The sequence below is a fragment of the Sus scrofa genome, chromosome 8, assembly GCF_054392235.1.
Source record: "Sus scrofa isolate SSC_HxYL_T2T_F1_AM1 chromosome 8, Sscrofa_HxYL_maternal_Yorkshire_Landrace_v2.0, whole genome shotgun sequence".
Lineage (NCBI taxonomy): Eukaryota > Metazoa > Chordata > Mammalia > Artiodactyla > Suidae > Sus > Sus scrofa.
In genome coordinates this window covers 143,272,978-143,298,751 of record NC_139390.1, presented here as the reverse complement: position 1 = coordinate 143,298,751, position 25,774 = coordinate 143,272,978, and the positions used below count along the sequence as shown (strand labels likewise).

Here is a 25,774-nt window from a genome sequence, read left to right as displayed (position 1 = left end):
GTCAGTTGCATCCAGAAGAATCTTGACTGCTGTATACTGAGTGGCTGCGTATGCCAGTGCCATGTGAGGAGAGGCTGAACAAGCTGGTGTTAGAACCCTTAGTAACACCATGGAGAGGGCAATGTCTTTGAGATCAAAAGGCTCTGAATTAGAATCCTGGCACTGCCAGTTACTGCCAGGGTGATGCGCCCTGGAGGAGTACTAACCGCCTCATCGCACTATCAGGATGGTTAGTTCTGTGACTAATGAAGACTTCCAGAAGGGCTGCTATTGTAATTCACTGGCTCAGTTCTCTTGCCAGAAGAATTGCCTTGAAATACTTCTTAGGATAGGGCTTTGTAGCTCTGAAAAGATACGAGGGAAGTGAATTGAGAACTGGAATGTTGACTCCAAATCCATATCGTCCCATAAATCACACGGTACAGGCACCGCGGAGATGGTGGGAGGTCAGTTCCAGAGCACGGCAGTAAATCGAATGTTACCAAAAACAGGCGAGTCACACACAATTTTTGGTGTTCTACTGTGTACAAAAGTTATGTTTACACTACATTGTAGTCTATTAAGTGTGCATTAGCATTACACCTAAAAAAAATGCAGAGACCTTAGTTTAAAAATACTTTATCGCTAAAAAAATGCTTTACCATCATCTGAGCCTTCAGCAAACTGCCATCTTTTCCCCTTTGTCACATCAAAGATGACTGGTCGTGGCTCTCGCCATAGCAAATACAATAACAGTGAAAAACTGAAATATTGGAGAATTTCCAAAATGTGACAGAGACAGAATGGGCAGATGCTTGTGGAAAAACGGCTTTCTTGGTGCAGGATTGCCACAAAATTGCAATTTGTTACACAGATTCTGTGAGGCACAAAAATGAGGTATGCCTGTGTTACCAAAGATGACTCGCCTTGTACCAAAGCCCCGTCTTAGATAAACGCAGATGTGCTGGATAATTCAGAGCATCGATGTCTAAGCTGTCCATGCTTTCCCAGGTATCTGTGGCTGTTACCAAATGGACATCAACAAGCAAGAGTTGAGTCGTGTTTTAACGCCACCGTGGGGAAAAGCACACGCTCACAGGGTCTACACGTAGCCCCACCACCCACAAAACTAAAGAACCCACGAGTCTTTTCTTCACGCTCTTGTGTGTACACACACACACGGAAAAGATGTTCTCATGGAACGAGTTTCTATATTTAATTTGGGTTATGGTATTCTTTTCTTTTCTTTTTTTTTTTTTTTTTTTAGTTGTATCTGAGGTAATCCCAGATCCTGGTGCTGGCATTGCTAAGCTTTGGGCTTGTAGGCTTCGTTACGTTCCATCCCTTCCTGGGGGCCTGAATTTTCTCTTCGATGGTCTTTAAAGTCTCTTTCTTCTCAAGTGTACCAGATTCTATGACCCAAACATTCTTCATAAATCACAAGTTACAAGTATTTTTGTCCCAATCACGTCTTAGCAAAGAGCAACAATGACAAAAGTACTGAGGCAAGGGACAGTGGGACGCACGAGGGGAAGGACCAGGAAAGTGGTCAACCTTCCCTCGGTCAGGTGATCAGAAAGTCTCATTTTATCATGTGATGGTGTTTTCGAGACTTGCCTATCTTCCATACTTGTATTCAGACCATATAATCTCTCATTTTAGTAGGAAAATGATTTTTTAAAGCTAGAGTCCTCCGTCATTAACTCGAGAGGCTAGCACAGGGGTTACCAGCTCAGGCTTGATGCCAGACTATTTGTGTTAGAATCTCAACTCTGTATCCTGTTAGCTGTGTGACGTTGGGTAAGTTCTTCACCCTCTCTGTGCTTCCACGTCCTCCTTGTAAAAGAAGATCAAAACACAGACCCTGCCTCACAGAGGTCTGAGGATTACTTGAGGTACCACCTATGAAATACTTAGGAATGTTTGTAGCACAAAGCAAATGCTCCAGAATATTTGCTTTTTGATGTATGGCCTGCCTGGTGTGCCTTTCCATGAATGCGTCTTCACCTGGTCCTGAGAGGTAGGATCTCAGACGTTATCCTCATTTGACCAATGGAGAGCATCGCTGGTTTCCCCGAGGGCAGAGCCCTGCTGCCGTCAGAGCTGGGGTTCAGGCGGTGGGGGCTCCTCCCAAGGGACCTTCTCTTGTCCGCTTTGCTTCCGACGCTGCGTTCCGAGAAATGCAGGGAACGAAGGCGTCAGGGAGCAGAAAGTACGTTTTCACGATGGCAACGCTTGATTCGGGTTTGGACCCGAGGCCCTTCTCCCAGGGCTGCCCTTCCCTGCCCACCCCCGGGGCGCGCGCAGGGCCTCCCTGGAGCCGAGGTCCCAGAGGGGCGGGAAAGGCGGGTCGGAACAGGTACTTCTGACGGCGGAAGGTCGGGGAGGGACGGAGCCTGTCCTGTCTTCCCATCATCGGTCCGCTCAGCGGGTCCCTTTGAAAAGAAAGACGGAAACAGGATCGAAAAATGTCGCCCCAACACTGGTCCTTGGCAGAGGGGACAACGGAGGCGAGAGGTGGGGGCGGCCCGCGGAGCCTCCTTCTCCGGTCCCCGCGACGCCGTCACGTGGGCAGTTGGCCACCTCCCTGTGCCCCGTTCAGCTCCGAGAGCCCCCGAAACAAGGGCACAGGGGACTGTGATCAGTGATCTTCCGTCTTCACCTGCCCCCCCCCCCCCCGAGAAACAGGGGCCGGTTGGGGAATGGCCAGTTCTGACTCTGTCACCCCCGGGGTCACCGAGGGCAGCCCCTCCTCCACCCGGACGCTTCTTCCATGCGGTTCCCCCTTGACAAGGGGGGCGGAAGTCGAGTCCCGCTGGAAGGGGGAGAAATGGGATGAATTGTGATCAGAACTATGTCACTTCTTAAAATCAGAGGGAACACTTATCATGAACCTAAACGGAGCCCACCAGCATATACAGCAGTAATTCCAGGCAGCTGTTCGGATTTCCTTTTAAAGAATCACCCCACCCTGCTTATTATGCCTTTTTTCTCCAGCCCCATCACAGATGGGGATGAACACCCATCTGTGCTTTGTCTCAAGGCCAAGGTTGTCTGGGTCCTGGAGCCCTAACCTGAAAGGGAGAGAGACGTCTATCCTGTGACACCATCCAATAGTCTGATACTTACAACGTCAGAATATGAAGCATATTCGCCCCCCCCCCCCATCCGTAGTGGTGTCAATTTTAGTTTGGGACAACTTGGTTTTCCACCTGGGGCACTGAAACCCTGCTGTGAGGGCAATAAGAAATCCAGTCCTGGAAAAAGCTAAATTGCAAGGTAGCAGGTGTTTTTCCTCTGCCACATTCCTTTCATCCCAACCCCACACCCAATCTTTCCCTCCCTCCCTCCTTCCCTCCCTCCCTCTCTCTCTCTCTCTCTCTCTCTCTCTCCCTCTCTCTCTCTCTCTCTCTCTCTCACACACACACACACACACACACACACAGAGCTAATTCCAGTGCAGTGTATGTCTCTAAAGCAGGGAAAGAGGTGTGGTTTATTCTGACCCCTTGACTCAAAACATCAGCCAACTACATTTTCAGACTCAAAACACACAGGCAAACTGCCATCAGGTTCCTGTCAAAACCAGCCCCCACCTCATGACCAGATGTGAACACAGCAGTTCAGAGGTGAGGCAATTATGTGCAAGGACCATGTGACAGCACTTTTCCCAAAATGGACTTATTTAAGAGAAACGTTTTGGTGTTGATAGGACTTCAGCCCTGCTTTCTGGTGATTTTCCTATGTCTCTATAAACACTGGCGTGCATACATAGGAACATGCGTGGACTTTAAAACTTGAGGCCAGTATATGTAATTTCATTAAGTCATCTTATTTGTTAGAAATGGCAGAAATGAATGACACAATGTCACAATGTTGGCAGTGGAAACAGGCTACGCGCGGACTGGAGCCCGGACTCCGGTGTCAGTGACCTGAGCTGGGAAACCGGGAGCTGACAGTAGTGCTTGGCTGAGTTTCTAGCGCAGAGGTAGACGGCCTGCCTCTGTCGCGGGAGGCAACTGAGCCCTTTGGAGCTGGGCTTTCATTTCCTTTGACCTGAAGCTCACTTTGTAACACTTGCAAGGCACAATGGTGCCTCGAGACGTTTCTACAATCTTTTCTTAGGCTCTTTGCTTCTGTTTTCTATGCTGAAAACTCTATCTTGCTTTGCTTTACCCTATCTTCCTGCTTGAAAAACAGTCACAGTGCTGGTGAATGACGTGAGCTTAAGCACAAAGACCTAGAGGCATATATTATTCATGGGGTCAGCTGAATGAGGACCTAATGCGTGGGTCTAGGCACGCTGGACCTGTGCAGATAGGCGCACCGTTTGCACAGCCTGCTATGTCCTCCAAAGAATAAGAGGAAGATGAGCCTCAGGACCCCAAGGGGTTCATGAGGGGTCCTTAGCAGGATATGCATCAGCCAGGAGAACCGAGGCGCCAACCTAGGCTGATTCTCTAGATGCTCTGCATAGATAGCTGACACCGAGCTTCCTCAATGCTAATGATTGGTAAATGCCTAAAGGTCAGAACAAAAGCTTAATCACCAACCGGCTATGAGACTTCTAAGATATCTTTAAAAAGCCTCTATCCTGCAGCTACAACCCCCTCCTCACTTGGCCTCATCCTCAAGAGCACAATAAAAGCAGTGGGGTTTCTTGAGGCAGGGCTCTTGGTCCCTGAGACCTCGAGTACCCCGGTTCCCACCTTTACTTAAGATAAATGCCTCTGTGTCTTGCTTTATGTTAACTTTTCTCCTTAACTTTCACAGCACCCTTTCTTCAGCCCTCAGCCGCTGAGCTGGTCTCGGCACAATGGCATATTCCAAAGAGAAGGTTAAGGCTGGATAGGCTGGTCTGAGAGCACGTTGAAGTTACCTGCTGCCTCTAATGTCATCTGCAGATTCCATTTCCTCTAACAGAGTGGCATAGGACTTGCTTCTACAGTCTATCCCACTTCAGCTAGCTGCAGAATGAAGACCTAGAACGCATGATCAAGTTGAGACGTTTCTGTCTTGTGGAAGGCAGCCTCCTTGGCTGCATTCTGCTTTCAGTGCCTGAGAAAACCCATAAGAAAATTACCCTGTGGTTTTGGAGAACAAGGAAGAACTCACCTAAGCACAAGGATATTCCTTGAAATTTAAATATTTCATTTTATTTATATTTAAAAATCTTAAAGTATCTTGAGCTTTTGTTATCATTCTTTCTCAGATCTCTTGCAACTCTCTGGAATAAAATCTGAATTTGTGGAGTTCCTGTTGTGGAGCAGTGGAAATTAATCCGACTAGTATCTCTGAGGATGCAGGTTTGATCCCTGGCCTCAGTCGGTTAAGGATCTGGTGTTGTCATGAGCTGTGGTGTAGGTTGCAGACGCAGCTCAGATCCCACATTGCTGTGGCTGTGGTGTAGGCTGTCAGCTGTACCTCTGATTCAGCCCCTAGCCCGGGAACTTCCATATGCCCTGGGTGTGGTCCAAAATAAAATAAAATCTGAATTTGTGAGAAGCCTCCATAGCCCCCAAGAATGGTTATTAGGCACACATAGAAAGAGGGTGGTCTACAAACCCGAATTATGATACCAAGAAAAATAAGTGGAAAATGAAATGATTGAATCCGCACATTCAATATTAACTTATTGAAAGGATTTTCTTTTTAAGTTTATTGAATTTGTGGGAAAATGACAGACAAGACCTGAGCATTTATGATTGATGAAAAATAATTATTTTGATTATAAAGCCTCTTACTCAAAAAAGAAAATAAAAGTAAAGGAGAGCTCCCACTGTGGCACGATGGGATCAGCAGCTTTTCTGCAGGACCAGGAGGAAGGTTTGATCCCCAGCTTGGCACAGTGGGTTTAAGGATCCGGCATTGCCACAGCTGTGGCTAGGATCCAATCCCTGGCCTGGGAATTCCGTATGCCACAGGGCTGCCAAAAAAGAAAGAAAAAAGAGGAGAGGAGAAGAGAGACAAGAGAAGAGAGAACTGTCTGTTTTGAACCACTGGGAATTTGAAGAGTGTCACATGACCAAAGGTAGAGTCAAGAGGTCCTGAGTAGTCATTTATTCATCAATCTATATAAACAGTAGTGGTCGGAAGTGGAGGGACCCCAGACAAGATATGCTTCCGTGGTCTGAATGGCAGGCAGCTTGAGTTTGCATTTTGGTGCAGGTTTTTAAGATCGAGCATCTCATACTAAATCATTCAGAAAAATTCCCTCTGTGGACAAAGAGTTAGAAGCATTTGACTCCAGGGCTGCACGAGTACCCGCGTACCGGCATTCCTGGACATACATGGCTGCTTAACTTCAAGTAAATTAAAATTGGATGCAATCACAGATTCCGCTCCTTCGTCTGACAAAGCACATGTCAAGTGCCCAGTAGCCACTTGTGATGAGTGGCTGCCTGATGGGACATCACAGATGAAGGATATTTTCCATCATCCCAGAAAATGCTCTTGGACAGTGCTGAGCTAAGGGTAAACAGGAAGCAGTTTGACTTTTCAGGGAAAAAAGTGTCTGTTTTACGTCCCTCATCTGGAAAGGTGCCCTATCAGGGACGGAGATCTCGGCCAGGACGCAGACTCGGAACGGGATAAAAGATGCAGTGCCCGCCTGGCTGACTACAACTTAAACAACTCTTACAATGCGTAGTTTCTAACCCACATTTATTTGAGATTATATGTTGCTCACCCTCGAACCCAGAATCTGCCTCGGGTCATTTCTCCCGGCACAGCGTCCAGGTCTACTCACCTGCTGCTTATAATACAGATGCTAATCACCAGACCCAGCTGTGCCCCTCTTTCCTGCAGCGCATCACACGCCACAGAGAGCTCCCAGTGCCTTTCCCTCGATGCGAAACGGCTTCATAGGATAACGTTAAATCTGTCCCCAGCTATTCCTGATCCATTCAGTCCACGTTTGCAGGAAATTGGTTGTTAGCCCTTTCTGGACATTTGGAAGGTGCATAGATGAGAGATGGGTGGAGAGAAGTGAAATCCTGTTAAACCATTTCACCCTGTTGTTCATCAACAGTTATCTCAGTTCCTCTTTGTTAATAACCTGTTCATTAATTTTTCCACAAGCAAGTGATTTGACAAATGAAAGGCATTAACTACAGCATGTAAAACGTTACAGGAAAAATATCACAGCGATGCTAAAATTAAATGGTTCTAAAAAAACAAGGGAAATGATTTATTCTCCACATTTCTCGTCAGCCCTCTTGGCTTTGAAATGGATTGCTCTCAAAATAAGTAATAAACATTTAAAGATAATTGTCAGAAAGGTGCCATCTTCAAGCTAAAATAGGAAGTTGTGGGTCTAAACGAGAAAAAAGCAGGCAGTTTCACACTTGCCAGTTGCTGCTCCTTCCCAGAGAAGCCAAGGGGACACCTTCAGTCTCTCTAACCCAGAGAGGAAACGCGCGCTTTCTGTTTTCTGAAGGACTTGTGTCCCTCTAAAACCCTTTTTCAAAAAACTTGTTTTTAACTTTCCAGGGTCCACAAGGCTGTGTCAACCCACGGGAAGTGCTCTCGCTTCTGGACTGAAAATGGAATGATGTGCGCGAGAACTGCATCTTAGTTATGTTTTCAAAATATGTAGAGGTGGCTGTACACTTTTTTTCCTCCATATGGCGTCTACAGAGATGGATGGATAAATGAAAATGAGTGCTGAGTTTTTCATTCTTGCTTACAAGTCAGTTTTGAGAAAAAGCCAATAATAAAGTAAGATTTTCGAGGTGGAAACTGTAAGCCATGATAAATAATTAGATGATAATGACGTGGATACACCAAGTGTGAAAGTTGAGAAGACGTCTACATTCGGATTGAGAAATCTACAAGTAAACAGGCTTATTTACGTAGGAAGCTCAGTGGACCTAAACGAGAATCCTCTAAAGACTGAGGAGTAAGTTGTTTCAAGCCCTAGCTTTGCGATGCTTCCAAGGCTCGCAACAAGTCCTTACAATTCTCTGTAACGCAGTCTTTCTCTCCTCAGATGCAGGAACATCTTGCCCTGTAGCATCGATCTTTCTCACGTGTGGTGTGTAGACAGAAATGCTTCCGTGTTCGTGCACACATACACACCCACGCACACACAGTCCTAAGAAAGTATTTTTCCAAATATTCTTCCCCACCCAACAAATCTACGTTAAACTCCCTCCTGTCTCTGATGCACCTGCATTCTGAGGTTCTGGCTGGGAAAGAGAGAGTGGAAACTTTTGGAAACGATCAAACTCCTCTTAAATCAGCCAGGTAAATGAGTTACACATGGCTTTTAGTGTTCACGGGAACTCCCAAATAATATGGTGAGGAAAAAATGCAGGCCTCGGTAATGCATGGAAACCTACCAACAGCCCATAGTTTATCCCAGCGTTGTGAATCTTGTTATTGGAGAAATCCAATGTGCATCATAAAATATTATACAACTTTTAGTTATTACGGGTTTCTATGCATTGCACCTATCAATTCTCAATTCCCAATAATCCAAACCTAATAAATCTTGTGATTTTCTAATTGTGAGCGAGCATGTTCACGATACTTTTTTATTTTCCAGGTGTTTCGTGGATAATAGAAACAAGAGTCATAAAATTCTACCATCTTCAATAGGACTCATAATATTGATAATCTCTCTCATGTGTTAAGCAGTGGACACTGTTAATTTCTTTCCACAACATCCAGCTTCATCTCGACAACAGCAGAACCAGAGTCTTGGGGGAACAAAGTAAATGTGCAAGATCTGGTCGTTACTAAAAGGAGAGAGACTCCACCTGAATTCTGACTCAAATCTGAATCCAGCGCGGACGGCGTCGCCCTTACGACCCACAGCCACTCTAACGATGGTGTTTGCCCGGAGATGCGCTTCTGTGAGGTGTCGTTATTCCAATGCTACGGACACTGACAGTGCGACCTAAAGATAAGTGTATTTTCTGAATTTATGACACATGACAATGTTCTTGCCACCTTTTATATTTTTTGGATTTTTTTTCTTTTACCATTTTTATTTTTTCGTTCCACAAATATTTATTGAACTTTGTGCCAGGCCCTCTGTAAAACCTGGGAATACAAGCTTGAACAAGATTATCTTGGCACTGGCTCCTGGTCTAGTGGACAGGGGTTCGGCTGGCAAAGCAGAGAGGCAACCAGGCTGCCGAGAAGACCAGGGGTGTCCTCCTCCCTCGAGGACTCCCGGCACATGGTGCGGAGAGCAGGGGGCAGCGACCTCCGTTCTTGACCCAACAGGCTGTAGAGATGGGCACTGCTGCCCCAGACTGACCCTCCCAGTGTGGTTATCCCACTGCTAAAAAGCTGGGCTTCCTGCCAGGAACCCCCCGGAAAATGCAGGAGCCATTTGCCGGCACCTGAGACGAATTGTTCCAGGGCAGCTGGTCATAAACATTTATTGAGCATGTGCAAGATGCCAGGCACCAGGGATGGAAAGTCAGAGAGCAGGGGGACACTGACGAGCAAGCAAATGATGGGAATGCAGCATCAGTTCACCACAGAGAAGTGCTTGGGTCTTCATGCGACGCTCCCAACCCACATCCCACAGGGAACCATCCAGCTTCAGTGTATACTTCGAGGGAATCAAATTAAGAAACTTAAAACCAGAGTGACCATCCGTCTTAATTTGCCCAGGTCAGTTCCTAAATCACGCTTTGTGGTGGCTTGATTAAAGCACTCCCCTGTTACTCTCAAAAGCAGTCTCGTCTGTTTGATAAATTATATCGTTTCCCAACTTGTGTCTCATGGGGGTGAATACCTGCTCTGCTTTTACATACAGAGACTGGCTTAATTTTCATTCCTGGAGCACTAAGGACATGAAGCACAGTGCTCCCTTCACGAGGGCTAGAGGCAATGGCGGTATCCTTGCTCTTCAGGTGAGGAAACTGACAGTGCAGAGTTCAGTTACTTGCCCAAGTATCACGTCGTTACTGAACGATGATGCTAGGATTCCAACACAAGTGGATTAGGGCCCGTGGAGCAGCAGATGGAGTAAGCTGGACCACGACGTTAAGAGCTAAAGAAGAAAACTGTCCTCTGAGAAGCTGAGGTGGGAGCCAGTCAGTCCCTGGCCCGTAGGTGTGGAGACAGGACGGTCACTGCCGTGGTCACCACTGTGCCCATAAAAGGCCTGTGACCTCAGTGGCCCCCACTAGCCCTTTGTCTGTTCTCAGCTCTCACTGGTCATTTCTTCAGCTCTCACCCCCTCATTCTGACCACAGAACATGCACCACCATGGGGGGGGATGACAGCAGGTGGAGGGGACACATCCTGACCGTGCAAACTCTTTGCTGACCGGTCTCCTTCGAGACCGTCTTTGTGTCTCTGCAAGTTTCCTTTTCACCTCCTTCCATATGGGTCTTAATATAACGCCTAAGGGATATGACAAGAGAGGTTTTTTTAAACCAGTGAAATGGAACTTTTATGGCCTGTGAAAGATACATCTCTTGCTATTTCCTTTACTTAGCTCTGTAGTGCAATAAACTGAAGCAGGAGATTATAGGCTCCAATTAGGAAACCCAGCGGAAGGCATCGTTCGAGAGTTTGGGGGAAATATGCCTCAGTGGCTGAGGCGTCCTTCCCATCCTCAGTAAAAGTTGCTTAATTGCTTTATCTGATAATAAAAAGAATTTATCATAATTGTGGGAAATACAGACAACAGAGGAGGCTGTTAAAGAAAAGTGAAAATTGTTTGTAATTTCGCCATCAAGAGACAACTGCTAGTAGTGTTTTCATTTATACCTTTCTGGATATTTTTCCATGCTAATTACACCTACACACTTACTATTTTAATAAAACTGGGGTCTACTGTAGATATTCATTCGTAAGCTGTTTCTCCTTAACATGTTATAAATATTTTTCTTATAAATGTAGATCCATAAAGCTTCATTATAGTATAATAGTCTAATATGGGGCTTTATCCCAATTACTTAACCATGCCCAAACTGCAAAATACTTAGGGTTGTTTGTTGTTGCCTTTTTGATATTTTTTTCACTGTTATGCAAAAATGCTACAACAGAGGTTGCTACAAGTACATTTCTGTGTAGTTGTCCTTCCAAGTGCTTCTTTTCGGTCTACTAAAAACAGAACCTTTTCCGTCTTGATTCAGAGCGTCAGGCTTCATCCGGATGGATCAGTGCCACACACTGTCGCCAGCACTGCAGGAAGAGCCCACTCTCTCCATGCCCCACTTAGTACTAGTGATTAGCAAGCCTTTTAAACTTTGCTGCTCTAATAAGAATTTTAAATTTTACTGTTATTAACTATTAAATTAACTGCATTATTAACTGGCAAGTAAAATGAATTTAATTACTTAAAGTTGACTTAATTTATTTGCTGGTAAGTTTATTTATTTATTTATTTATCTTTTTTGTCTTTTGTCTTTGGAGGGCCTCACCCATGGCATATGGAGATTCCCAGGCTAGGGGTCTAATCGGAGCTGTAGCCACTGGCCTACGCCACAGCCACAGCCACTTGGGATCTGAGCCGCGTCTTTGACCTACACCACAGCTCACAGCAACGCCGGATCCTTAACTCACTGAGCAAGACCAAGGATCGAACTCGCAACCTCATGGTTCCTAGTCGGATTCATTTCCACTGCGCCATGACAAGAACTCCTATTTGCTGGTAAGTTTAAATATATTTTTGAACAGATTTTTGACTATCTGTAGTTCTTTTCTGAGTTACCTGTTTATGTCCTTTGCTCATTCGATCTCCAAGCAGCTTACTTTTTATTATTAATTTGTGAGAATTCTTCATATAAAACTAATGAGATAAAATTGTTATCTGCTGTTCATGTTCCAGATATTTTCCCCTGGTGGCCACCTGTCTTTTGTTGACTGTGAATGTTTTAGATTGACTGTGAAGTTACGTGTGTGTGTTTACACATGTATAACACAGGGAATAGCTACGGACGAGGTTACAGCCATGGACAGTCACAGACACAGATGCAGGTTAACGTTCTGTCGCCCCCTCACTCCTGCACCTCTGAGTAATTATCTAACCCTCAGACTCTGCATGGCGTGCTCCCGTCCAGGAGGTAGTCTAGGTATTTACTTTAAACCTTCATCTCTCGCTTGGACTTGGAAATCCCTGACCCCAAGGCAGCACTGAGCGGAGCGCCAGCAGAAAAAAGCTTTGCATCCCACCTTCCCAACTGGGACATGACGACTCTGTCCCCCAGAGGTTTAGCCCATGACCTACCTGCTCAAAGTCACATGGCAGAGATGGTGCCCCAGTCGCCGCCCCGGGCCCCTGTCCGCCATCCTCTCTGGGTCCCCATAACAGGAAAAGGCATCTCACAAACCACCAGAATGAGCAAAAGCACTGCACAGCCAACAGGGCCTCGGCCACCCAGGCTGCAAACGGAGGCCATCGGAGGAGCTGATACGGAGGAAGCCTCAGGTTTTGTCCTCGCTGTTTTATTTGGTTCCTCCAGCTCCTCGGTCAACAGCAGCAGGTCAGACCTCAAGAACAGTACTGGTCTGTTGGCGTTGGCGTTAAGCCTCTTTCTGGAAGCAGCTAAATCCTGGTTGTTGTTTTGGCCACTAGGTGGAGTCCAGTTATTAGTCTGAAGAGACAGCCCTGCCTGTTGACGTCCACAACCAGTACTGTGCTTGAGGTCTGACCTGCTGCCGTTGACCGAGGAGCTGGGGTTCCCAGAAGGTGACCGCCACATGCAGAAGGTTCTTTGACAGCCCTTGCTTCCAAAGGGGACAATTCTAGATAAGCCAGGAGATCAGAGTTTGTCTTTCTCTGTGTCATGAACTCATTGTCCTTTTGGGATAGAAAAATGCTCTTCAGTAGAATTTCGAGATTGAATTTAAATGTTCCTAGAATCCCACCCCCACCCCCTCCTTCTCTTTTATTTTTTGTTATTTTTAAAGAGAAAGAGGAGTTCCCGATTGGCTTAGCAGGTGATGAACTGGACTAGTATCTAGGAGGATGCGGGTTTGATCTGGCCTCGCTCAGTGAGTTAAGGATCCAGCACTGCCATGAGCTGTGATGTAGGCTGGCAGTTGCAGCTCTGATTTGACCCCTAGCCTGGGAACCTCCACATGCTGCGGGTGTGGCCCTAAAAAAAGCCAGCAATAAATAAATATAAATAAATAAAGAGAAAGTATCCCTCAGTCAGGTGTCTGGCCCCAGTCAGATATTTCTGCCCCAAAGCATTCTGAGCTATCGGATTTGCCTGGTGAGGGTCTATTGCTGCACTGAAATAAGAAAAAAAAAAAAATCAGGGATAGATTCACCTCTTAATTTTTTTTAAATTAAAGTATAGTTGATTTGCAATGCTGTGCCAATTTCTGCTGTACAGCAAAGTGATTTCACCTCTCAATTTAATCTACAGGATTACATTCCAAACAGGGAAGTTCCTGTTGTGGCGCAGAGGAAACGAATCCAACTAGTATCCATGAGGATGTGGGTTCAATCCCTGGCCTCGATCCGTGGGTGGGGGACCTGGCGTTGCTGTGAGCTGTGGGGTAGGTCGCAGATGTGGCTCAGATCCCTATGGGGCTGTGGTTGTGGTGTAGGCCAGCAGCTGCAGTTCCAGTTTGGCCCTAGCCTGCACACTTCCATGTGCTGGGGGGGCGGCCCGAAAAAGCCAAAAAAAAAAAAAAAAAAAAGCCCAGTGGATCTAGAATGGAATTCCTATTGATCACCTGTTCAATTAAAATTTTTTCAGGAAATGGCATTCAGGAGTGCATTTTGTCACACTAGTGTTCAGTCAGGGAGGACCGGGCAAATTTTGCAGTTGCCATCCTTTTCTATGCGCTGACTCCTTCTTACATTAGCCCCGTTTTTAACAGTTGCTTGCACGTCCCTGACCTCTCAGATATGAACACAAATCAGAAGTGGCTGAACGTAATGCAAACAGAAGCCAAATGGCAGGTCTAACCCTGAGCACTCATGCTTTTTAAAATCAAGATCATTCTGCTTTCACTTGTACAAAAACGAGTTGCTCCAGCTTCTCCAGGAAGCTTATCATCAGTCAGCTCAATCCTCATTTAGAAATAGAGAAGTGAGAATTCCTACCGTGGCACAGCGGAATCGAATCTGATGAGGAACCGTGAGGTGGCTGGTTCGATCCCTGGCCTCGCTCAGTGGGTTAAAGGTCCGGTGTTGCCATGAGCTGTGGTGTAGGCTATAGATGCAGCTTGGATCTGGAGTGGCTGTGGCTGTGGTGGAGGCCAGCAGCTATAGCTCCAATTGGACCCCTAGCCTGGGAACCTCCATATGCCGTGGGTACGGCCCTAAAAAGAAAAAAAAAAAAAAAAAGAAAAGAAAAAGAGAGAAGTAGTATAGGTTTATACGAACATGTCTAATTTTCGTCCAATTTTTTTTTTTTTTTTGGCCATGCCTGTGGCACGGGAAAATTCCCAAGCCAGGGATCAAAACTGTACCAGCCACCCAAGCTGCTGCAGTGACTCAGCTGGAGCCTTAACCCAATGTGCCACAAGAAACCCCTTGGCTTCCTCTGAACAGGTCAAGTTTGTAGCCCCTGTGACAGAGCCTCCATATACTGTGGGTGCGGCCCTAAAACGACAAAAAAAAAAGGTCCCTGATATATTTTTGATTTTATATATTTTATATATATGTGTGTGTGTGCATGTGTATATGTATATACATATGCAATTGTCTATCCCTATAGGTTTTCTTTTAACGGATACAGTTCATGCAGAAAAATAATCTAATGTTCCTAGTTCTCTGTGGTGTGGGTCGCAGACGCAGCTCGGATCCCGTGTGTCTGTGGCTGTGGTGCAGGCCGGCAGCTGGAGCCCTGATTCGACCCCTAGCCTGGGAACCTCCATACGCTGCAGGTGCGGCCCTAAAAAAAAAAAAAAAAAAAAAAAAGAAAGAAAGAAAGAAAGAAAGAACAAACGCACTGGAAGGTAAGGTAAGATCTGAGTCACAACTAAAGACAAGAAATGTGGGGGTGGGAGCGGGGACAAGGGCTAGAGGGCAGAGGGAGGAGCCAGGCAAAGGCCGCGGGGGGCGGGGTGGGGTGGGTGGGAGTCCAGCTGCCAGGCTGGAGGAAGGGCAAGAGGCGGAGGGGCTGGAGCAGAGACCGTGGAGGAGGAAGCGGGGCAGGACGTCGGGGGTTATGGAGATGGGGGTGAGTTAGACTCCAGGGGATGAGTGATTCGGGCTCTTCCTCGGAATGAGAGGAGAAGACATTCATAGGGTTTTGCAGAGGGAAGTGATACTGTGACATTTAAACTCTTCCTGGGCAAAGAAAGAAAAGTACTTCCAAATGCATCCCCTTAGCTGGTAAAATCATGATATCAAATTCTGCTGTATAGCCAAAAAAAAAAAAAGTACACCAATCCTATTTATGAAAAGAGAGGCAAAAGGTGTGAGAAGGGCAGTAATGATCCAGTATTTAGCAAGCATATATATATATATTTTCTGTTTATGGCTTCACCTGCAGCATATGGAAGTTCCCCAGAGCAGGGACTGTATCTGAGCCATGGCTTCGGCAACGCCAGATCCTTTAACCCACTGTGCCAGCTGCGGATCGAACCCACACTTCTGCAGGGACCCCAGCTGCTGCAGTGGGATTCCTAACTCACCACGCGTGCTGGGACCCCCTGGGCAAGCCTGTTACACCCTCCTCTTCCGCCAGGTGCTGTCCTCTATCCGGAAAGACATTTCCTTAGAGGGCTGCACGCGCCCCAAATTTTGGCACCCCCTAGATTACAAGAAAGCACGTTCCTTCTCCTGATGGCGACACATTATTTTGAACCCAAAAGGTATTGCTTATCATTCCTATTAGTCTATCTTTTCACACTTGACTTGTATGGGTTTCTGATGTGTTTCCATATATCCTGAGGCTGCCCTTTCCATCGAGAGAGAAATTGGAATAAAGGATAAACTGGTTCCTTACATGATTCTGTAGGTGACCCCCTGAGAAGCCAACAAGTTGTTTAATATATACTTCGAACCACCCAAAACACTTGTTCTTTTGTTTTCATATTTGCTACCATGAATTCAAGCCATAGAAGAAAAAAAAGGAAGAAGAAGGAAAGAAAATCAGTACATCTTATGTGGAAACTAGAAGATAAATTCAATGGTACAACCCTGCTAGGAATAACCAGAATTGACCTTGAGTTGAGAAAAAAGTGCAGAGAACTAACCAAGGGGGGCTGTGAAGCTGCATTAAGTCTGTGCCTTGGGTCTGTTCTACAGAAGAGAGGCATGCGGACTTTTACAAAAGAAAGATGTGGTGCATCTAGAAAGTGGAGTCCATTCGAGCAAAAAAGCACGGGGGCAGCTCTGCTTCATCCCAATAAAAGCTAAAAAGGTAGCAGAAAGCGAACCGAACATGAAGAGATAAAAAGCTCAAACGCTCCACCACCTAAAACCACTACAGCTTTACTTGTATATAATACACATGTTTAGACTGCCTTTGTAGAGCGTATATGCTTGAGAATATTTTTGACCACAGCAGTTATGGCCGGTTTAAGTTAGTCCACGAAAGGCAAGCCTTTCTTTTTAACTAGTTTTGCACCCTGAAAATATACCACACCACAAGTAGGATTTAAAACCTTTAAAGCGCTGACTGAATACATTTGTGAGTGTGTTAGTTTCTCTCCTCTCCAGGGTCAAGTTTTCTATTAAATGTAGAAACAGGGAGTTCCCGTCGTGGTGCAGTATATATTTTATGTTTTTATAATTGATATTATAAATCTTATTACTATAAATAATATTTTATAATTATTTTAGTGTTTATTATATAAATATTTTATATATATTCATATAATTACTTTATATATAATTATATATGTTTAAAATATTTATATATTTTATAAAATTTTATAACTATTATATATATACTTATTTTATAAATAATTATATATATATATATATATTTAAGCTTGAGTGACTTCGTACTGTTGTCAGTTTAGCTAAGCCAGAAGTATGTTTCCTGGATCTCCCTTCTCTGTGTAATTCTGAGTTTGGCTTTGCCACAGGAGAAATTTACGTAGGACCTGAAATGCCAAAGTGAGTGGCAGCCATATTTATACTCTAGAGGCAGGCATGAGACCAAGCCGTATTGCAGCTCATGCCCAGGTTTGTTGCCCTGCTGGCTCACCTTTGTTTGTGAAGGGCAGCCGCGAGGCCTGTGGTTGCTCTGGCTCCAACCAGATGGCTCTTTGGCATCTGCGAATCCCGAGCCAGGTATAAGTGACGGGTGTCAGCTTATCCTACAAGCCACCCACCTGGCCAAGGTTGGCCACCATGAAAGACAGACATAGATTCTAGTTTGTCTTCATGAGTTCTGGTTTGTCACCACAAATTCCAGTTTTGCCTCAAGGATTCCTGCCTGTCCTCTTGTGTCCACTTTGTTCTCATTCCCCCCACCTCGTGTGCATCTTTCATTCCCAACCTGGCTCGTAAACTCAACACATTTGGTATCTCTCGGTTTCTGTGGTGAGGAATCTGGGAGCTGATATCTGACTCTTCTGGCTTATGACCAGGTATGAGGCTTGCGGGGCTTTGAGCAGATGTTGGCGGAGATTACAGTCTCCTCTGGAAGTTCAGCCGAAGAAGGATCCAAGCTTACTCCTGTGGTTGTCGGCAGGATTCAGCTCATCACAGGTTGTGGGACCAGGGGCCTCATTTTCTCACTGGCCATTGGCCAGAGGCACCCGTGGTTATTTGTCACATGAGCTTCTCCCTAGAGAAGTTCACCTCAGAGCAGCTGACGTCCGTCAGAGCAAGCAAAGGAGGTGCCAAGGAAGGTGAGCCGGGCGGAAGCAGAGTCGCTTTGGAACGGAATCTCCGAAGTGACATCCCACCACTTACGTTCTCTTTGTTAGAAGGAAGTTACTAAAGTCAGCCAACGCGCAAGGGGAGGGGATTATAAAAGGGCATGGGCACCACAAGCAAGGATCACTGGCGGCGTCTTTGAAGCCGACCACCATAGCCTTTCAAAGCGATAAAAGGCCCTGGATGCATCTTCAGCATGTGCTGTAAACACCCTCTCTTTGAAGAAACTAGAACGTCTAATCATCTTTTTCCCCCCATAGCATCTTCACAGAGAAGATGTGTGAGCGTGGCTTTTGCCTGATGCAGTGTGCCCAACCTAGTGGATCATGAATTCCTACATAGGAAACTCACAAAGTGTTTCAAGGAAATGTGTCCGCTTGGAATAAAGACACAGAGGTAAACAAACTGAAAAAAGGCATCTCTACTCCCAAACATTTACAGGCAGGAAACAGGCTAAGAAATCTACTCAGTTGCAAATACCAGCCGTCTGTTGCAGAAAAATAAAAAGGAAAGCCAAGCTTCTACATGGTGGAGCCAAGAGCCATGGCCAGGACTCTGGGGAGTAGGACTGTTTCAGAACTCTACGGACCAGTCCTGCTTCGCGCCCGGTCTGCTCCCTCTCGGAACGCAAGGGTCCCCGTGGGTAGCCTCTGGCCAGCCCATCACTCCGAATCGTGGGTTCGGGATGGATGACTAGTTCACAGTTCACAAGCTTTCTGACCGGAAAGAAAGTGTCCCGGAAATTACACCTGAGGCGTCTTCACCTGCTCCTGGACTGAATTTAAATGACAAGACCCCGGACTGAGCCTGAGTCTGATGTCATGAGATGGTATTTTTAGGGGGGCCTTGAGAGGGAATACATTTATTTTGCATGTGGCAGTAAAGGAAGTTGTCTCTGGCCAGAAAGTGAGTTGTGGTCGTTTTAAAACTTCCTCGCCAACTCTTTGAAACTCTTCATTAAGAAATGGAGCCTAGGCAGCTCCCTTTGTGGCCGACAAACCCGACTAGGATCCATGAGGCTGTGGGTTCGATCCCTGGCCTCGCTCAGTGGGTTAAGGATCCGGCATTGCCGCGAGCTGTGGTGTAGGTGGCAGACGCGGCTTGGATCCTGTGTGGCTGTGGCTGTGGGGTAGGCCGGCGACTGCAGCTCCGATCTGACCCTCTCGCCTGGAAACCTCCATATGCTGCAGGTGCGGCCCTAGAAACGACAAAAGGAAACAGAAAGAAAGAAATGGCGCCTCCGTTCCCTTCCCACGAATCTGGGTGGTGGGCTTGGGCTTCCGCCCAGAAAGTGCGGCCCGAGTGACGCCATGTGACTTCAACGCCAGTTCATAAAATTGAGCGCAGCTTTGGGGCTGGAATACCCGTCCTTGAAGCGCCGAGTCACCTCAAGAAGGGCGTCTGATTACTCAAAGGACACGGCGACGTGAGAAATCCAAACTGTGTCGAGGACGTGTGTAGACGCGCTGGACAGCAGTCCTGGTCTGTGTGTGGCCCCAGCCTGGGCTCCCGGAACAGGAGTGAACGAGGCTTCAGGCGATCCGAGCTCCTGGCCCGTGAGTCAGCCCTGTCTTTGAATCTTCCCCCCAGGTCCCCAGATGCTGTGAGGCAGAGGCAAGCCGTCTTTGCTAGGTGCTGTCCAAACTCCCGACCCCCAGAATCTAGAAGAACAGTCAAACGGCGTCCAAAGAACTCAACTGTGGGTTAATTTGTTGCATTGTTACAGCAACTGGAACTAATCCATGCAAAACCATCACAGCTAAATTGGGAATGAAAGGCATGTCTGAGGCCAGTATTTAGCTGGGAAAGCAGTCAATGATCAGTGTGTTCATAGTTATTTTGTTTGTTTGTTTTCTTTTTTGAAGGCCACCTCTCCAGCCTGTGGAGCTGCAGCTGTGGCCTGTGCTCGGGCTTGCGGCAATGCCAAAGCAATGTGATGAGGCCAAGGACCCTTAACCCACTGAGTGAGGCCAAGGATCAAACCTGCATCCTCACAGAGACCATGTCAGGTTCTTAACGTGCTGAGCCACAGTGGGAACTCCCATAGTTATTTTGAAATCCTGTGTGTGGAGTTTCCATTGTCACTCAGCAGGTTAAAACCCAAAGAGTGTCCACGAGGATACGGGTTCAATCCCTGGTCCTGCTCAGTGGGTTAAGGCTCTGGCGCTGCCGCAGGTCGCAGTGTAGGCCAACTGGGATCCTGCGTTGGGGTGGCTTAGGTGCAGGCCAGCAGCTGCAGCTCTGACGCAACCCCTGGCCCAGGAACTGCCATACGCTGCAGGTGCGGCCCTAAAGGGAAAAAAAAATCTTGTGTGAATGAGATAATGGATGTAAATACTCCTAGTACAATACCTGGCAATAGAAAACAAAGATTTATTATTATACCAAATAAACGTGTGTGTGTGTGTATCAAATGATTATTATCAATTACCTATAAGTAAAAAGAGTCTGGCCCCAATGTTCCAAAGCTTTGCACTCACCATCTCTAAGTTATGGGTGAATAAAGATGTGTTTTTTTATTCAAGGTCACACAAATCTGGGCAGAACAAGAATTCAAGCCCACATATATTTACCTTTTACTCCAAATCTCTTACTTTTCACCACTACATTCTCCTTGCTCCAGATATTTTAATATTTAGAAAGAAGCTTAGGAATCGACCCTTGTGAAAAGCTGGCCCCCACAAGAGGCGGAAGAATGACAAATAAACAGTGCACCAGAAAAGAGAGATTAGGAATGATTTAGTGATCAGGAATAAGATGGGTCTGTATATAGGAGGACAATTTTCTGTATTTTCTAAGAATATATATATTCTTAATTTATAAAAAAATCACAACTTAGAAACTTGAGTAAGCAATGAGCTCTTGATAAAGCACTTTGTTTCAGGGAGGCGTAACTCTTAGTTACACGCACTAAAGTCTGATTAACCATCTTAATGACTTAAAAGAAAAAGATGGAGACTGGCTTTAATTGGTGTAATTGTGCATACAGATACAAATGATACTCAGATTCAGACTAAATGGTTCTCAAGGCCCTTTTAATTCTAATAGCGATAGCAACAGTAGCTACCCTCTATGCAGCATTGATTATTTCATTGATATTGGCAAAGGACTCTCTGGATATCAATTTATTCCCCCAAACAAGCCCTTAAAGTAGGTATTACTTTATTGTGCCTTTTTCTACGGGTGAGAAAGCTGGGACTCAAAACGCAGAGTCATTTTCCCACAGTCGCCCAGCTGAGAAGCAGGATGGGACTGTCTTACAGTCCAGTCTGGCATTTCTTCATCTTTATGAAGTCCTCTGAAGGAAACACAATCCAATCGCATGTGCAGATTAGACAGTGACATGGCCAATCATGGCCAAAACAAACCTGTAGTACTCTAGGTGATCTTATTTGTACGTGTGTAAGTCTCCTTTGAAGTACAGCTATTGAGAATATCATTGCTAGTTTAACTGCACAGTTCTACTCTCCACCCAGCACATACACTGCCTACACTTATTAGGTGAGTAATTTAAAAATATATACATGGAAAAACATACAGTGCTTACAAACCAAATGCAAATAAAAATCTTTTAAAAATCTTAGAAATTCATTAAGCAGGTTACGGTGATTCTATTAAAAATGCTTCCTCTATGTACAACACACAAACTTTAAAAATACTACTCTGGGAAACAAAAATTCTTTGGTTCAGCAAAGGGATTCTAAATGCGGAAATTCAACTCGTTAAGGATGCGCCTTCTTGGGTTGGGCCTCACGCATCTGGTTGAACACTGCAGGAAGCCCAGAGCGGAGGCTCTGAATCCTGAAAGCCTGGGTGGAATGTGGGTGGAGGTTGCTCCTCCTACAGAACATTAGCAGAGGGAAAGAGAACCAGAAGGTTGACGAATGCAGGAACTCAGATGTTATTTTTACTCTGGCAGATGAAAAAAGATAAAGTCTGCTTCCCATCCATTCGGGCAGGAGGGTGGGGGAGAGCTCATGGCGGATGCAGAAAAACATTCTACTAGTGACGTTCTTGGGTACCGGAGCCCAAAGCTATTGAGACAAATCCGTTCATTACGTAGAAGACTGCGGGGAGGGCACAGGAGGGGGAGGAAGCTGCATGGGCCCTGTCACTGTCCCATCACCTCTCTACCAGCTTGTCTGCCTTAACGATCTAAAAGTATAAACGCACCCATGACTCAAATGTCTTTTTAAAAAGTTACTAATGCAGCAGGGATTAGGCGTGCGTCGATATGTGCCAGCGGGAGTTCCATTAAAAAGCAACTGTGGTTGTTCTGTACTCTTGGTTTACTGATATAGCAACAATCGCAGAACTGGCCAAAATATCTCAGTTCCAAAGAGTGAACATTTTTACTTTTTGGAATTTTTTCTCCTCCATATGTAATGGGAAGAAAAAGCCTTCACATTTCAGTTTCTGCCTGTTTTCTAATTTGACTGTGAAAATATTGAGTATGTAAGACAAAACCTTTCCAAAGGTCCATCGCTTCGCCACACATGACAACAACCCTTAACAAGACTTCTGAAAAGTCTCGGAGGTGCCACAGCTGGTCCCAGAACAACAAAGGGGCTTCTGCTTTGCTCATTTTTTCTAAGTTCTCCAGTGAAATACAAGTAAATGGCTGGATCAATCAACTCGTTTATGTTAGGAAGTGGTACCCATAACGAAGACCCCAATAGGCATTCCCCCAGACCAGTTTCAGAAAAAGTGGGAATGTATTTCTGGGTTGAAAGCAGGTGAAAAATCAGGCACTTCGACTGACTACCCAGTCCCTGCAAACCATGACTTGGAGGTGCCTGAATGCCTGCGTGGGGATGCTGAGAAGAGGGGACGTCTCCCAGACTGTGCGCTCGTTCTTACTTCCATTTGACTGATTTAGCTGCTCAAGGGCGAGACACCTTTAGACCTACTGGGACTCAAAGCAGACAGGTCTGGTCAGAAGGGAGCAAGAGAAGGTAGAGAAAGCGGTGTCCCTTCAACAGAGACGGCAGTGACTTTGGTGAGGGGACTAGGCTAGCCTTCACCCCTGAAGGAAAGCAAAGAACAGAATACATGACTAAGTCCCAGCGTCTAAAGGGGACATTCTCCTTCAGAACCGCCTCCGCCCCCACTATTTCCCACCCCCAGCTCAGTGGGCAGTGTCTTCTCTAATGGTCTTCCAGATGGAACAGTCTACACTGCAGAGAGAGCGGATCCGTGCTGGATGGCTGGTCCTCATCGTCCTCTCGCGTAGCACAGGGGCAACCGTCTTCCTTCTGTCAGAAGTCCTTGTCCCAGCCCGAGAGCTCATCTGGAGGCACTCCCTTCTCAGGAGGATACTTGTCGAAGTAGCTGTGATCTGTGGGGCCACTGAGCTAGTAGAGAAAGGTGAGGACAGTGTGGACGAAGCGTGTTAGAATGTCCAGGGTTTGCTTTCTAGACCTGAGCACTAACTATTCATTCATTCATTCATTTACGTCGTGTTTTCGGGGCCACACTGGCGGCATATGGAGGCTCCCAGGCTAGGAGTCACATCAGAGCTGCAGCCACCGGCCAACACCACAGCCACAGCAACATGGGATCCGAGCCGCATCTGCGACCTACAACACAGCTCACGGCAACACCAGATCCTTAAATCACTGAGCAGGCCAGGGATCGAACCTGCGTCCTCATGGATGCTGGTCAGATTCATTTCCGCTGAGCCACAAAGGCAACGCCAAGCCATGACAGGAACTCCCTTTTCTTTTTCTTTTTTTGTGTGGTTTACTTTAAAATGTCCATGTTTAGGACATAAGAGAGGTTACACTTTCCACAATGATTTAAACTCGTGAGGAAAAAATTCAGATGTCAATCTAGAGATGTACAAAGGAAGAGGCAGATGCTCAAAATCCCTCCCCTGAGAACACGGCATAAACTTTGTAGGGTGCTGACTACATCCGCCCTCAGCCCCCTCCCCTGATTTAGCACATGTTCTGCTCCCTCCCGGGCTGTGCGGCCCAGCCAGCAACGTGCGGGGACTGAACCCTAGAAACGTGGCAAGTCCGGACTGAGACAGGCTGAGAGTGGAAAATCCACCGGAGATTTTGAAAATTTAGTATGAAAAAAAAAACACAGCCTCTCATTAACATTTTGCATTGGTTACATATTGAACAATATTTTAATATAATAATTAAAATGAATTTCATCCCCTTCTGTTTACCTTTTTGATGTGACTACTAGAAAGGTTACAATTACATATAGGTTTATATTATGTTCTAGAAGCATCTGTCAGCCTGACGACCCACACTTACGACCTTGGAACTTGGATTTATGTGTCATCTCTTTCTGAAAGCCGAGTTGAGGCCCAGCAAATAAATCCTACTATTTAGAGCCTACAGTCACAATTGCTCCGAAATTTTCTTTTGAATTTAAAACTATTTTTAAACATTTAATCTAACACACATTACCCCCCCCCCCAAATGTTTACAAAAACAAAAGCCTCGAAAAAAATCAAGCAGGTGACGTAGCGGATGCCGTACCTCTCTCTGCAAAGGTGACGGAAGGTTCCGCGCTTTCAGCCCCTCCCAGTTAAAGCCATGTAACCACCTGAAAAGGAGAAAAGTAGAGAAGAACGTGATTTGTCTGATAAACTATGCGCACGTCAAGTTATCCGCCGGGGAGGAGAACGCTCAGCCCACACATGCGTGTGTCTGACTTGAAACGCAGGCCCGCTAACCGCAGAGGGGCGTTCACTGCTGCCCAGCTCTCCGTCTGGATCCCCTGTTGTTCCACTCACCGTCACACCCTCTTAGACGCGAAAGCCAAGCTCTGTCCTCCCTCCGCAAACGTCCAGAACCCCATCTCCATCGTCCCTCCTGAATGATGGCCTGGCTTTCTATTTCACCAGGAAAACTGAAGCAGAAAAGAGAGTGCCTAGGGAGCTCCCCTTGCGGCTCAGCGTTAACAAACCCGACGGGCATCCCCGAGGACTCAGGTTAAGCATCCGCGTTGCCATGAGCTTCGGTGTAGGTTGCAGACGCAGCTTGGGTCTGGCGTGGCTGTGGCTGTGGTGCAGGCCGGCAGCTGCAGCTCCGACTGGACCCCTAGCCTGGGAACCTCCATATGCCATGGAGCGGCCCTAAAAAGATACAAAAAAAAAGGGATTTTACAGTTATTTGAAAAGGGAATAAGCTGAGGGCAAGATGAAATTCTTCCATTTTTTTGTTTCCAAACCATTCATCTGAAAGGACTCATCCGGTCTTTAGAACACATGTCAGGCTTGGTGGGCTGGACACGCAGCACCCGAAGTGAGGAGGCCGTGCTTCTCTCAGACAGAAACAGTGTCCTCCGTCTCTCGGAATCTTACAAAGAACACAGAGTCACAGTGTCCTGTCTCCTCTGATCCTTCTTCTACGGGGGCAGTGAGGTCAGGTCAGCCACCAAATAAAATTTATGGAAAGTCAATTTGGTTCCAGGCATCAAAAACAACAAAGACCCTGCTTTTAAGATATCTGTACTTTGGTGAGAGCTGGCAAATGCTCAAACAAAAAATAAGCAATACACATACTTAAATTAATTTCGTACAGTACTAGGAAGATGAACGAGGATAAAATGGCCCGTGGCGACTGGGCTGGGGCTGGGCTGGGAGGTGCTGCTTTCACCCACAGGGCAGTATCCGAAGAAGTGGCCTTTGAGCTCAGGCTAGACCGCGGAGAAACCAGGCGAAGATGTGCGGCAATGACCTTCTAAATGAAACAAGCGTGACAGGAGTGAGCTCAAGTGTGGAGAACAGAGGGGAAGCTGGAAAAACATGATGTCTGAGAACCAGCCGGACCCCTGGAATCCAGAACCCAAGGAATCCAGATTTTATGCTTACGGACTTTCCATCAGGGCTCAGCAGTAACGAACCCGACGGTATCCATGAGGACTTGGGTTCGATCCCTGGCCCCACTCAGTGGGTTAAGGATTCTGCACTGCTGTGCACTCGGGTGTAGGTTACAGACATGGCTTGGATTCCAGGTTGCTGGGGTGTAGGCCGGCAGCTGCAGCTCCCATTTGACCCTAGCC

General features: G+C 46.3%; 1 protein-coding gene across 7 annotated transcripts in view; it reads right to left on the bottom strand.

Moving 5' to 3' along the window:
• Positions 1-20,767: 20,767 nt before the first annotated feature.
• PRKG2 (protein kinase cGMP-dependent 2) overlaps positions 20,768-25,774 on the bottom strand; it is a 99,756-nt gene continuing 94,749 nt past the window's right edge. For all 7 annotated transcript variants that reach the window (XR_014813506.1, XR_014813507.1, XM_021101892.2 and 4 more), the window contains 2 exons: positions 24,247-24,313; positions 20,768-23,103 (listed from right to left, as the gene is read on the bottom strand). Coding sequence is in view for 5 of the 7 variants with exons in the window: in XM_021101892.2 (XP_020957551.1) it covers positions 23,008-23,103; positions 24,247-24,313 (163 nt within the window). In the remaining 2 variants the exon portion in view is untranslated. The remainder of the gene's footprint in view (positions 23,104-24,246; positions 24,314-25,774) is intronic.